Source organism: Myotis brandtii, unplaced genomic scaffold (assembly GCF_000412655.1).
Source record: "Myotis brandtii unplaced genomic scaffold, ASM41265v1 scaffold298, whole genome shotgun sequence".
Classification (NCBI taxonomy): Eukaryota; Metazoa; Chordata; class Mammalia; order Chiroptera; family Vespertilionidae; genus Myotis; species Myotis brandtii.
In genome coordinates, this window is record NW_005361391.1 from 919,582 (window position 1) to 933,494 (window position 13,913).

Consider the following 13,913-nt stretch of genomic DNA (forward strand, 5'->3'; position numbering starts at 1 on the left):
CCCGCCTTCCCTCTGAAATACATCAGTCTGTTGCATGCTTTGGTATCTCTGGATCTATTTTGTTCATCAGTTTATTTTTTTCATTAGATTCCACATATATAAGTGAGATCATGTGCCATTATGCTGTTAATATTTGACAAAGGAGGCAAGAGCATACATTGGAATAAAGACAGTCTCTTCAATAAATGGTGTTGAGAACATTCTATAGGTACATCAAAAAAGTGAAACTAGACCACCAATTTACACCATACACAAGAATAAACTCAAAATGTATAAAAGACTTAAATGTAAGCTGTGAAACTATAAAAATCCTTGAGGAAACTGTAGGCAGCAAAATATCAGACATTTCATGTAGCAGAATTTTCACTGATACAATGCCTATGGCAAGAGAAACAAAGGAAAAATATAAACAAATGGGAATATATCAAACTAAAAAGCTTCTGCACAGCAAAAGAAACCAGCATCAAAATGAAAAGGGAATTCACTGTATGGGAGAACATATTTGCCAATGATACACCTGATAAGGGGTTAATTTCCAAAATACATAAAGAACTTATGCAACTCAATACCAAGAAAACAGACAATCCAATTAATTGCTGGAATTACTCTTAATTTTTATGGCTGTTTATCTGGAACATTTCTGAGTACTTGTGAAAGGTGAACAGAGATACCTAAGTATAGGGACTATAGATACCAGGCACACCTAAATTTGGTCCTTTTGAACCTTGGGCAGTGGCCCTGCCCCCTTGGCCCGAGAGCCCAAAACATACACCTACCACCAATTGAAGTTCACCTCCAAACAACACTACACTGCTCCCTAAGTAGTGCATGTGCCCAATGAGATCTGAGAAATTTCAGACGCTGTGCCCTGTTCCAAAATTACAAGATGTCTCTGAGTTTGGGTCACCTGATTAAAACTAGAAGCACTGTTTAATCCATAAAAATACTCTGTACTGGAAAATGACTAAATCAATTTGGTTTAAAATGAATACACTTATATTATTTTATTTTGTTGGGTTCAAATGTGTTTTGGTATGTCCCATGTAGAGAAGAGGGTGAAGAAGGAGGCTGTTTCCTAGGTCAAAGTAATGGGAGATGTGGATTCTCATCCTGGCTTCGTCTCTAGTGTGATGTTAGGCAAGTTGGCTAACCTCCATGTGCCTTAGTTATCTCAGATGCCAAATGGCAGCTTGCCTTCTAGGCCGAGTTCTTGTAAAAATGAGAAAATATTTCTGTCTTGAAAATGTTAAAGCCATGGTGATTACTTAAAACTATGTAGCATTTAATATGAAATGGATACTCTTAATAACCACGTGCAAAATTAAATTTAAGAGTCACAATTGGGATATTATTTCTCCAATTAAAGTTTTCTGTAACAGGGATTGAACCCAGGCTGGAATTTGTATCAGACTAATTATGTTCATAGCGAATGAGTTGGAAATTTAGTCCATGAGTTCCTTGCTTTCTGAGGAGTTGGGTGTGAGAATTTAGTGTTGGTTGCAGGTTCTCAGTTACCATGACATTAGTCATTAGTCTAACAACCCTGTTCTTCTAGAGGAGTTAGAAACAGTAATCCTTCTGGCTTGGGGGACGCTTGTCTGTTTAGATTCCGTGTCTCCAAGCATAGTCCCCTCAGGGACCTGGGGAGAGGACGAAGGGAGGCCCACTGGGCGCCCTGGGACAGAGACCAGGAGGCCTCGCTGTGCTCCACTTCCCACTCATTGTGCTGCCCAGGCCCTATCACTTGGGAGGCCTGGCAAGGAAGTGAAGAGGAAGCGCATGCCACTACTGGTTCAGAATGTTCCAGCGCAGTTGGAAAGTCTGAGATGTGGCCTGGGTGAGAAGAACAAGACCTTATTGACAGGGTTCAGTCTTGTCAGGTCTGTTTCACATCAGCCTTCTACATAATCACAGCTCTCCTGCCCCCATGGGCCTCTAGCACTTTCACCTCTGCCTCAAAAAAGACAAGAAAACCAACACCTTCTGTGCAACTGTGTTAGACCATAAAGTATTTTAACTTTTTATTCCAAGAGAAATTATGAAACATGAAAAGTTTGGTGTTGTTTGCTTCAAAATGATAACACCAACAAGATAAAACAAAAATACATACTTCTTAGGCTTTTCCACTTAACATAAAAGTAGTCATCGTACTGTAAATGCTTTTTCTATTAAGCTGTTTTCTTATTGATCAATTTGTAAGACTACTGACTATTCTCACATTTCCGATGATCATGGAGAATGACCCGGCTTGTCCTGGTCAGAATTACTTAACCCCCTCATCTGATTTAGTTTGCATATTGGATATATAAAAATTATGCAATTGTGTATATTTTAAGATTGAAAGGAAAGGAATATGCCAAACTACTTTTCTTTTTCTCCACTTGAGTCTGCCAAACCAGAATATTTACGTCAAAAAGTCAGAAGAAAATCTGCTGGATGTTTTAGTGAGCCACAGAGTATGTCCCTGTATGCCTTGCCTGGTCATCCTGCTTAAATTTATGCGTGACTTCTGAATTAAGTAATAAACATCCTCTGGGCAGTCCTGTCATTTTCCAGGACTTGTAGGTGTCTCCAAGTCAAATAATGGCAATAATAAGGCCTTTTCTTTTCCCTGGTGTATTAGATAGGAACTTTTGAAATTAAATGGATTATTTTAAGCTTTTTTGTTGTTGTTGTTTATTGTTTCTTTGTTTTTAATCCTCACCCAAGGATATTTTTCCCATTGCTTTTCTGAGAGAGTGGAAGGGGAGAGAGAGAGAAGAGAGAGAGAGAGAGAGAGAGAGAGAGAGAGAGAGAGAGAGACATTGATGTGAGAGAGACATATCCATTGGTTGCCTCCCACACATGGGATTGAACCTGCAACCCAGGTACATGCCCGTGACTGTGAATCAAACCTGTCACCCTTCGGTACACAGGTCAATGCTCCAACCACTGACCAGGGCTAAGCTTTTTTAAAGAGAGGAAATCAAAGAAAACCTGAATATTCCCAGCTATTTTTGAGTAAACAAATTTCTAGTAGTTGGAGCCTCCCATCTTTCTGTGCATCTGGATGGGATGGAGAGGACCTACCTGGACTAAAAGCAGAAGAACAGTTGCAGGATTTCTTGCAAAATGTCTACGCAATTCATTTTCTGAGCAAGGCTGGTGACTTTTTATAGAACCTCTAGAATGGCGATTTCTCATACTTTCTGTACCTGCCAGTGGCACATGGAATATATTAGTTTAAATGGACCATTCTTACTCAGAAAAATTTAAAAGAATTATAAAAAACTGATTGAAAATCCCTGTGTTTAGTCAGACACCCGTATGTACTTTTCTTTTTAAAATCCTCACCAGAGGACATGCTTAGAAAGACAAAGGGGGAGAGTGAGAGAGGGAGAGAGAGAGAGAGATAAAGAGAGAGAGAGAGAGATCCATTGATTGCCTTTTGTACATGCCCCAACCTGGGATCGAACCTGCAACCCAAGTATGTGCCCTGGATGGGAATCAAACTGGCAACCTTTTGGTGCACAGGACAGCACTTAACCTACTGAGCTACATCGGCCAGGCTAGACACCCTCATTTAATGTAGAGATTAACTGCATGATTTAAGATGCATACAAATTAAGTATTTATTATTTTACTAGAGGCCAGGTGCATGAAATTCATGCACTCAGGGGAGAGGGGGAAGCCCTCAGTCTGGATTTCAAGAGGGCGCAGGCCAGGCCTCAGGACCCCACCTGTGCACGATTGGGGCTGGGGACATGGGAGGTTGGCCATCCGGGGAGGGACCGCGGGAGGGCTTAAGGGCATGTCCGGCCCATCTCGCTCAGTCCCCATCGTCTGGACCTAACCTACCCGTCAGAGCATCTGCCCCTGGTGGTCAGTACATGTCATAGAGACTGGTCGAATGGTCGACTGTCTACCCTCTGGTGGTCAGTGCATGTCATAGGAAGCAGTTGAGTGGCCTTAGCATATCATTAGCATATTATTCTTTGATTGGTTGACCGGACAACTGGATGACTGGACACTTAGCATATTAGGCTTTCATTATATAGGATAAAAAAGATAAACAACTTTCTTTTAAGTTTGTGTGCATGAACACATATATGTAGTGATAATAATACAAATCTGATCATGTCTATCACCCTATCACCCTGACCCCTACTTCAAAATCCTTTCTTTAGTGACTTTACAGAATTCTTGGATTAGAAGCAAACTCTCACTGTGCCTGGAAGGCCTCCCTGCAAAGGCACTCTCCTTCCTCCTCTCCACCAAGGTGTCTTTTCTATGATGTCAGCACCCTGGTATTCTCTGCCTCCTCTTCACACTCACACTGCTCTCTCCCCAAACCTCTATAACTACTTTCTCATCCTTTCCCCAGAGATGCCTTTTGCAACTCTCAGAATTAGAGTTTTGTTTTACCAAAGCCTTCTTCTTTGCCTCACATATTTTGTATATTTTACATGCGTGATTTTCAAGCTTTTTTATCTCATGGCATATAAACTAATTGTTGAAATTATGTGGCAAAAATGCTTTTGCTGATGTGTCAAAAAAATAGGTATATTTTGATTCCTTCATACAGGATGGCTATTGTGTTGGCTGTTGCCATTTTTTTATTTGACAATCTAAGGGAAAAGAGTTTAGTGACCCAGACTAAATAGGTACTGCATGTTTTAAAAATTCTTGGAGCACATTACTTGAAATTCGCTGTTTTAGACACCAGTGTGGCCAAACCTAACTCTAAATCCATCTGCTTCTGAAGTGTCATGTTCTTTCTTTAGTCCCATGTTAATCCCCTGGATTTTAACTTCTTTCTCTGTGAGTATGACAATGATAACACTTTACTGTGCATTCAAATGAAATAACGTCAACAGTGGGACACCTTTTAGTGTTTACCATCTTCATCTGTATTACTTTTATTTTATTTGCCATGATTCATAATTTAAGTTTATAGAACCTCTTAAACGCTTTCCTCAAAACTCCTAGTCTTGGCTGCCTTCTTGACTGGCCATGATGGGCCTGACGTTTTTCAATTTTCCTTCTCTTCCCAGGATGGTTCATACTTGGCTGAGTTCCTGCTGGAGAAAGGCTATGAGGTGAGTGACTCAGTGAGCAAGCACAGGCTGGTGGAGTCACTCGGACACAGTGGCCTCCCGCTTCCTCTGCTGCCGTCCTCCTGTGCATGTTTTCCACTGAAACTCTGATAACAAATCATAATCAGGGGAAGAATGTGCCTTTTGGCTTGTAACCATGCCAGCTCATTGTGCTGTTTATCTACTGGTGAGCACTGGTGGCTTCCCCTGTTCCTTAGTGTTTAACTGCTCTGCACGCTTCCCACATTCTAAGATAAAGCAGCAACCTGTGTAAGCTAACAGCTATAACATCATTTGGGTTAATTTATGATGTGATGTGCTACATAAAAAAGTTCCACTCACAGTGAAGTCACTTAATTCGGAAATTACACAGAGCAATAAAAACCAAGTTGATCTCCGGCAAGCTTAAATGAAAAATTAACACTTACAGATTTTTGCTTTCTGAAAGGTGGCCATATAATTTATGGAAGCTGAAACTTTGGGGTTCGCTGCTATCATCATCATTATTGTTGTCTTCTTTTTCTCCTCCTTCTTCTCCTTCAACACTTCCTGCTTTCTTTAAAAGAAGCAAGGGTACTGTATTTTAAATTTGATATAGCTTTGTGTGTATGCCTTACCTTTTTAAAAACCAGTTTTCAGATATGTATATCTATATAAATTCATGTTATACAGAGAACAAAAACCTGCACAGTGATCCATATGCCCTGGCCTGATTTGGGAGTTTTTACATTAATCATTTTGGATTCTCTGTTTATCCCAATTGGAGTTGCATCGCTCTATAGGCAAATGGGCAAACACCAGCAAGGAATTTGGCAGCTAACTGCCAAAAGCATTTGAAGGAAAGGAAACTTATTTTATTACTTTAACTCGTAATCTTTTCTGAGAGCCTTGACTTTTAGACTTTAAGAAGTAATATCAGATATGTTTAGTACCTTTTGTACCCTTATCTAATAGCTAGTTCTGTATCTTACAATAATATGAAAATAAGGCCATGTAATTATGAATGTATTATACATGTACACATATATTTATATACATAGATTCCTACTATAATTGAGTGATAAATACATATTCTAAAGAGCAACAGATTTTAGAATAGATTATATATCGTACAGAAGAGTTTTTTTAGGTGCAGACTGTTTTTTAAAAATATACTTTTATTGATTTTAGTGAGAGAGGAAAAGAGAGGGAGACATAGAAACATCAGCGAGAGAGAAATACCAACATTGATCCATCAGCTGCCTCCTGCACATTCCTTACTGGGGATTTACCCTGCAACCTGGGCATGCACCCTGACCAGGAATCTATCTGGTGACCTCTTAGTGCACGGGTTGACACTCAACCACTGAAGCACACCAGCCAGGCCAGACTGGTTTTTATTCCGGCGAGATTAACATAATCTTTCAGTAAATCTAAAAGGAAAGGTGTGGCAGAGAGACCTTGGATAAACAAGGGGTCTTTGGTAGCTAGAGAGGTTGTGTATCGAGTAAAAGAGAAGGCGCTGAGTAATAATTCATGAGTTCAGGACACGCTACTCCAAAATCTGGCACCTTGACATAATGGATATTTTAGATGAAGGAGTCTGAGAAAATGACAGAAGTTTTTCCTGTAAATCTGTCTTTGTCAGTTTAATGTAGAGGAGGAAAAATTTTTCCTCGACCCTTCTAGGGTCCCTGGCTGGGTCTGAAAATTAAATTGAAAACCATACAAATTTATTTAATAAAAGTTTTACATGACAGGAAGCTTTCATGAGGAACTGAAGTTATGAGAAACAATGAAACTTAAGTATTTTTATGTTAGGTTTGATGGAGTGGGACAGTCATGGAGATGTATGGTGGGTCGAGGATTGCAAGGTAAGTGTAGTACACTGGGGGAAACCTAGCAAGGTCTATTTGTTAGGATTCTTCTAGATGTACTCTTGTTTTTGGAGATAAGGATGCTCCTCTTCTCTGCGTGTAGAGAGAACACCTCTTACATGAGGGCTCTATGACTGCTTCAAAGGACAAGGGCAGGGGGAAGGTCAGAGTGACCATCCTGCTTCTGCCATTTCCTAAAATTCCTTCAAACTAAATTACTCAATATGCCAAGATACCCTATTTCGAGGTAGTGTTCCCTGAACCACATTGTAGTCATCACAGTTATGGAAGAGAGAGGTGGTACATCAGAAAGAATCCTTGGACTGCATAGGTGTTAGGGGCTACTTACAAGGTGGACACAGGGGACTGAGACTTAAGATGAGGATGGTGGGAACAAGGAGTGTCTGTAGCTAGTCCAGAGAAAAGGGAATGGCTTTGTGAGGTATGGCGGGCTCTATGACAAGTGGTGGACTGATGATCAGGCCTGGTCTCTGTAATAGATGGTGGATAAGTGGTGGGGCCTGGTGTCTGTGACAGATGGTGGACTAGTGATGGGGCCTGATCTCTGTGATAGTTGGTAGACAAGTGATGGGGCCTAGTATCTGTGATAGATGGTGGATAAGTGATGGGGCCTGGTGTCTGTGATAGCTGGTGGACTAGTGATGGGGCCTGGTGTCTGTAATAAATGGTAGACTAGTGATCAGGCTTGGTGACTGTGACAGGTGGTGGACAAGTGATGGGGCCTGGTGTCTGTGATAAATGGTAGACTAGTGATCAGGCTTGGTGATTATGACAGGTGGTGGACTAGTGATCAGGCCTGGTGATTGTGATAAATGGTGGACTAGTGATGGGGCCTGGTGTCTGTGATAGCTGGTGGACTAGTGATGGGGCCTGGTGTCTGTGATAGCTGGTGGACTAGTGATGGGGCCTAGTGTCTGTGATAGATGGTGTAATAGTGATGGGGCCTGATGTCTGTGATAGGTGGTGGACTGGTGATCGGGCCTGGCCTCTGTGATAGATGGTGGACTAATATTCAGACCTGTGGACTAGTGATCAGTCATGTGGTTCCTCTGGATGTGGTGGATGGTAAACATTCTCAAATGTTTGTCTTCCACTGGCATTTGAAATTTTAAGAGCAGATGTGATTCTGATAAGGATAGACAATAGAAGGCCTAGTTGGCAAGTCACAGTCAATGGGTGGCATGAATCATTGGAACAATGATTGGCAAGAAAAGAGAGGTTGAGGAGTGAGATTCTCAAATGTGATATAAAGAAGTATTATAGACAATACAGAGCTACAAAGCATAACCAGAAATGATTCCTCCTCATAGCACAGGGGAAATGTGAGTTATGTATGAATGAGAGGGAGTAAAAAGGTGTTTATCCAAAATGTATTCAATTTTAATAGGCTGCTGTCTGCAGTTTTAAGAGATTGATCAAATTGGAGAATAAATATTGAAAGGAATCTGATGGTAACAGGCTTTATTTTTCTGTCTTAGGTCAAAGTAAATAGGAGAGTGATTTTTTGAAGAGGCTACATTGGAAAATTTCCAGAATTATCAGCAGCAGTCCCTGATTGCTCAAGACCATGAGCAAAATAACAGGGTTATTAAATAGCATGTAGTAGGATAAGAGTAAGATACATACCTGCATTGACAGGGTCAACATCAGCAATTTTGGGTGGGCATAGACTTCTAATTCAACATGTGCTCAATCTTCAATGTGCATCAGAATCTTCCAGAGCCCATTGTAACACAGATGACTGACTCAAAGGTCTGGAATCTGCCTTTCTAATGAGTCCCTAGTTGTAACTGATGCTGCCCTCCTGGGTACCACAGTTTGAGAACCAGTGCAACTAAAGATTCAGATGAGATAATTAAATCATAAGATAATTTGTGGGGACTTGCTTCTCTGAGCTTTCATCTGATTTTGAATCTGGCCTTTGTATAAGGAATATCACTAGGCTCAGAAGTAACTGGAAACAATATACTTTGGGGCAGCAATGTGTAAGCAGGAGCAAATAAACACTGGGAAGAAGAGCTACAAATTCTATGAATAGACAATACCTAGGCTGAGTTCTTCTTAGAAAACAAAGGGGCAGTCTTTAACTAGCTAGCATAGCAAGGTCATTTTTTATTGTGAAAATGGGGAAGCAACAGTCAGCTGGAGGGAGGCAAGTTGAAGAGTAAATGGGTGGTTGGGTAGGGATGATGGGCCTGCATGGGCAAGAATAAACTCTATAGAGAGTTAAAATAGCACAATTAAATATACCCCTTTACTCCTTTTTAGTAACAAAGAAAACAACACTTTAGCTAGCATAGCAAGGTCATTTTTTATTGTGAAAATGGGGAAGCAACAGTCAGCTGGAGGGAGGCAAGTTGAAGAGTAAATGGGTGGTTGGGTAGGGATGATGGGCCTGCATGGGCAAGAATAAACTCTATAGAGAGTTAAAATAGCACAATTAAATATACCCCTTTACTCCTTTTTAGTAACAAAGAAAACAACAACCAACAAAGTAAAGGTATAAAAAGGTTGGCTAATCTTAAAGCAAAAACATAACGTTGGCAAACAACTTGAAAAGGAATGTCATGTATTAATAGATTGATTAGTCTGTATTAAATACCTTGTATGACTTCACACAGTAGGTCCGAAGCTGTTGGACATAATCACCTAATTTGGCCCCTGAAATCCTCCCATCTACTAGTAGTCATGTTTTGAATGAACTATTTTCACGTGAAAAAGTGAAGGGATGCTTCATCCCTGGTCTAGTTCTCATTGAGAAGAGACTCTATTTGAAGGTTTAAAGTTACAGTTTTTAATCTTGATAGTTTCTTGAATTTTGATCAAGATTAAACATTAAGGAGAGCATAAAGAGAATGGATCAAACCCTACTTCATTATTTATACAATATCTATAGGTGTCACTCATGATGAGGAAAACACTAAGAATTGTCAGGTTTTATAGAATATCACCCTTTAAAATGTTATATATTTGCTTCTTTAAAAAGACAGAGAAAAGAGGAACAGAATTATAAAGAATAAAATGACAATAACTACATACCTATAATAATCACTTTAAATGTAAATGTATTAAAGGTTCTAATCAAAAGACATGGTATAGCTGCATGGATAAGAAAACAAGAACCACCCTGGCTAGGTTGGAGCGTGGTCCCATACACCAAAAGGTTGTGGGTTTAATTTCTGGTTAGGACACATACCTAAGTTGCAGGTTTGATCCCCGGTTAGGGTGAGTACGGGGCAACCATTCACATGTTTCTCTCTCACATCAATGTTTTTTTCTCTCTCTTCCTTCCTCTTTAAAATCAATTTAAAAAAACTCACATATCCTTGGGTGAGGATTAAAAAAAAGAAAAGCCCTATTTATATGCTGTCTACAAGAGGCCTACCTCAGAATGAAAGACACACAGATAAAGTAAAAGGATGGAAAAATATATTTCATGGAAATGGTAACAACAAAAAAAGCTGTGGTAGGTATATTTGTATCAGGCAAAACAAACTTTCAAACAAAGGTTATAATAAAAGACAAAAAAGGACATTCCATAGTGATTGAGGGATTAATCCAACAAGAGGATATAACTCTTGTACACATTTTGCACCCAATATAGGGGCATCTAAATATACAAAGCAAATTTTGATGGACATAATGGGAGAGATTGAAAGTTATACAGTCATAGTAGGGGATGTGAATACCCCATTGACATCAATGGATTGATCTTAGACAGAAAACCAACAAAGTAACAGTGGCCTTAAATGATATATTAGATCAGGTGGATTTAATTGATATTTTCAGAGCATTTCACCCCCCAAAAACAGAATATATGTTCTTTTCAAGGGACATTTTCCAGGATGGATCACATGTTAGAATACAAAACAAGTCTCAATAAATTTGAGAAGGTTGAAATCATACCAAGCATCTTCTCTGACCACAATGGTATGAAACCAGAAATCAATTAAGAGAAAAAAACTGAAAGGCACACACGGAGGCAGAATAACATGTTAAACAATGAATATGTTAACAACAAGAACAAGGAAGAAATCAAAAGATATCCTGATACAAATGAAAATGAGAACACAACAACCCAAAATCTATGGGACACAGTGAAAGCAGTCCTAGTAGGGAAATTCATAGTATTATATGACTACCTCAGGAAACAAGAAAAATCTCAAATGAACAATATAACTTTACACTTAAAGGAACTTGATAAAGAAAAACAAACAAAACCCAAAGTGAATAAAAGGAAGTAAATAATAAAGATGAGAGTGGAAATAAAATAGACTCTAAAAAAACAATACAAAACGTCAATGAAACCAAGAACTAGTTCTTTGAAAAGATAAACAAGATTGATAATCTTTGACTAGACTCATCAAGAAAAAAAGAGAGAAGACCCAAACAAAATCAGAAATCAAAGAGAAGTAACAACTGACACCACAGAAATACAAAGAATTATAAGAGAATATTACAAGCAACTTTATACCAACAAATTGGATATTCAGGAAGAAATGGATAAAGTCCTAGAAACATACAATCTTCCAAAACTGAATTAAGACAAAAAAAAAAAAATCTGACCAGACTGATTGCAACTAAGGAAATTGAAGCAGTGATAAAAAACACACACACACAACAACACAACAACACACACACACACACACACACACACACACACAAACTGCCTATAAAAAAGTCCTAGACCAGATGGCTTCATGGGTGAATTTTACCAAACATTCAAAGAAGAACTAACACCTCTCCTTCTCAAACTATTCCAAAAAATTCAAGTGGGAAGACTCCCAAGCTCATTTTACAAGGAGACCCACATTATCTGAATTTCAAAACCAGATTAAGACACTACAAAGAAAGAAAATTATAGGCCAATGTCCCTGACGAACATAGATGCAAAAACCCTCAACAAAATATTAGCAAATTGAATTCAGCAATACATGAAAAAGATCACACATTATGATCAAGTGGGATTTATTCCTGGGACACAAAGTTGGTACAATATCTGCGAATCAGTTAACGTGATACAACACATACCCAAAATGAAGGATAGAAATCATATGATCATATCAGTAGATGGAGAAGAAGCATTTGATAAAATTTAGCACCCATTTATAATGAAATTTCTCAGCAAAGTGGGAATAGAGAGAACATATCTCAATATAATGAGACCACATATGACAAACCCATAGCTAACATCATACTCAATGGGCAAAAACTACAAGCATTTCTCTTAAGATCGGGAACAAGACAGGATTGTCTACTTTTACTACTATTATTCCATAAAGTAGTGTAAGTCAGAGCCACAACAATCAGACAACAAGAAGAAATAACAGGCATCCAAATTAGAAAGGAGGAAGTAACGGTTATTATTTTCCTATGACATGATACTGTATATATAGAACCTTGAAGATTCCACCCCAAAACTACTAGAACTTACAAAGGAATTTAGTAAAGTAGCAGGATACAAAAGAAGTATTTAGAAATTGGTTGCATTTTTATATATCAATAATTAATCATTAGAAAGGGAAACTAAGTACACAAACTAAGTATTCAATTACAATTAAATAAAAAAAATACATAGGAATACATTTAGCCAAGTAGATAAAAGACTTGTACTTGGGCAATTATAAAATAATGAAGAAAGCAATTGAAGAAGATAGAAATAAATGGAAGCATATACCATTCTCATGGGTAGGAAGAATTAACACTATTAAAATGTCCATACTACCCAAAGCAATCTATAGTTCAATGCAATCCTTATCAAAATACCAATAGCATATTTCATAGAACTATAGCATAATTAAAAATTTTATATGCTATAAAAGGCACCCAGTAGCTATAGCAATCTTGAGAAAGAACAAAGTCAGAGGTATCACAATACCTGATACCAAACTGTACTAGAAAGATATAGTAAACAGAATAGCATGGTACTGTCATAAAATCATACATAGATCAATGGAACAGAATAGAGAACCCAGAAATAAACCCATGCCTATATGATCAATTAATACTTGACAAAGGAGGTGAGAACATACAGTGGGATAAAGACAGTCTATTTAATAAATGGTGTTGGGAAAATTGGACAGATGCATGCAAAAAAATGAAACTAGACCACCTTCTTACAGAACATACAAGAATAAACTTGGAATGGATTAAAGACTTAATCCATTAAAGACTTAAATATAAGACTTGAAATCATAAAACCCCTAGAAGAAAACATAGGAAGTAAAATTTCTGACATTTCTAATGGTAATTTTTCTGATATATCTCCTCTAGCAAGGGAAACAAAAAGGAAAATAAAAAAATGGAACTACATCCCACTAAAATGGTTTTGCATGGCGAAGGAAACCATCAACAAGACAACCTATTGAGTGGGAAAAGATATTCACCAATGATATGTCTGATAAGAGATTAATATACAAAATTTATAAAGAACACATGCAACTCAACACCAAAAAAAACAAAACAAAACAAAAAACCCCACAAATAGTCCAATTAAAAAATGTGCAGAGGACCTGAATAGACATTTCTCCAAAGAGAACATATAGATGACCAATAGACATATGAAAAGATGCTGAACATCACTAATCATCAGAGAAATGCAAATGAAAACCATAATGAGATATCACCTCACACATGTCAGAATGGCTACCATCAATAAATCAACAAAGAACAAGTGTTGGTGAGGATATGGAGAAAAGGGAACCCTAATGCACTGTTGGTGGGAATGCAGACTGGTACAGCCACTGTAGAAAACAATATGAAGAGTCCTCAAAAATTAAAAATGGAACTGACCTATGTCCCCATGTTTCTACTTCTGGGTATATATTAGAAGAAACCCAAAACACTAATGCAAAAGAATAGGTGCACCCTTATGTTTATTGTAGTGTTATTTACATAGCGAAGGTATGGAAGCCACCCAAGGGCTTATCAGTAGATAAGAGTTTAAAGAAGTGGTGAATAT

General features: G+C 38.2%; 1 protein-coding gene across 1 annotated transcript in view; it reads left to right on the forward strand.

Annotated features, from left to right (window-relative positions):
- The first annotated feature begins 1,779 nt into the window (after positions 1-1,779).
- The window catches only part of GMDS (GDP-mannose 4,6-dehydratase), a 547,683-nt gene continuing 535,549 nt past the window's right edge, over positions 1,780-13,913 (forward strand). The window contains exons 1-2 of the mRNA XM_014542298.1: positions 1,780-1,837; positions 4,969-5,078. Of these exons, the coding sequence (XP_014397784.1) occupies positions 1,780-1,837; positions 4,969-5,078 (168 nt within the window). The remainder of the gene's footprint in view (positions 1,838-4,968; positions 5,079-13,913) is intronic.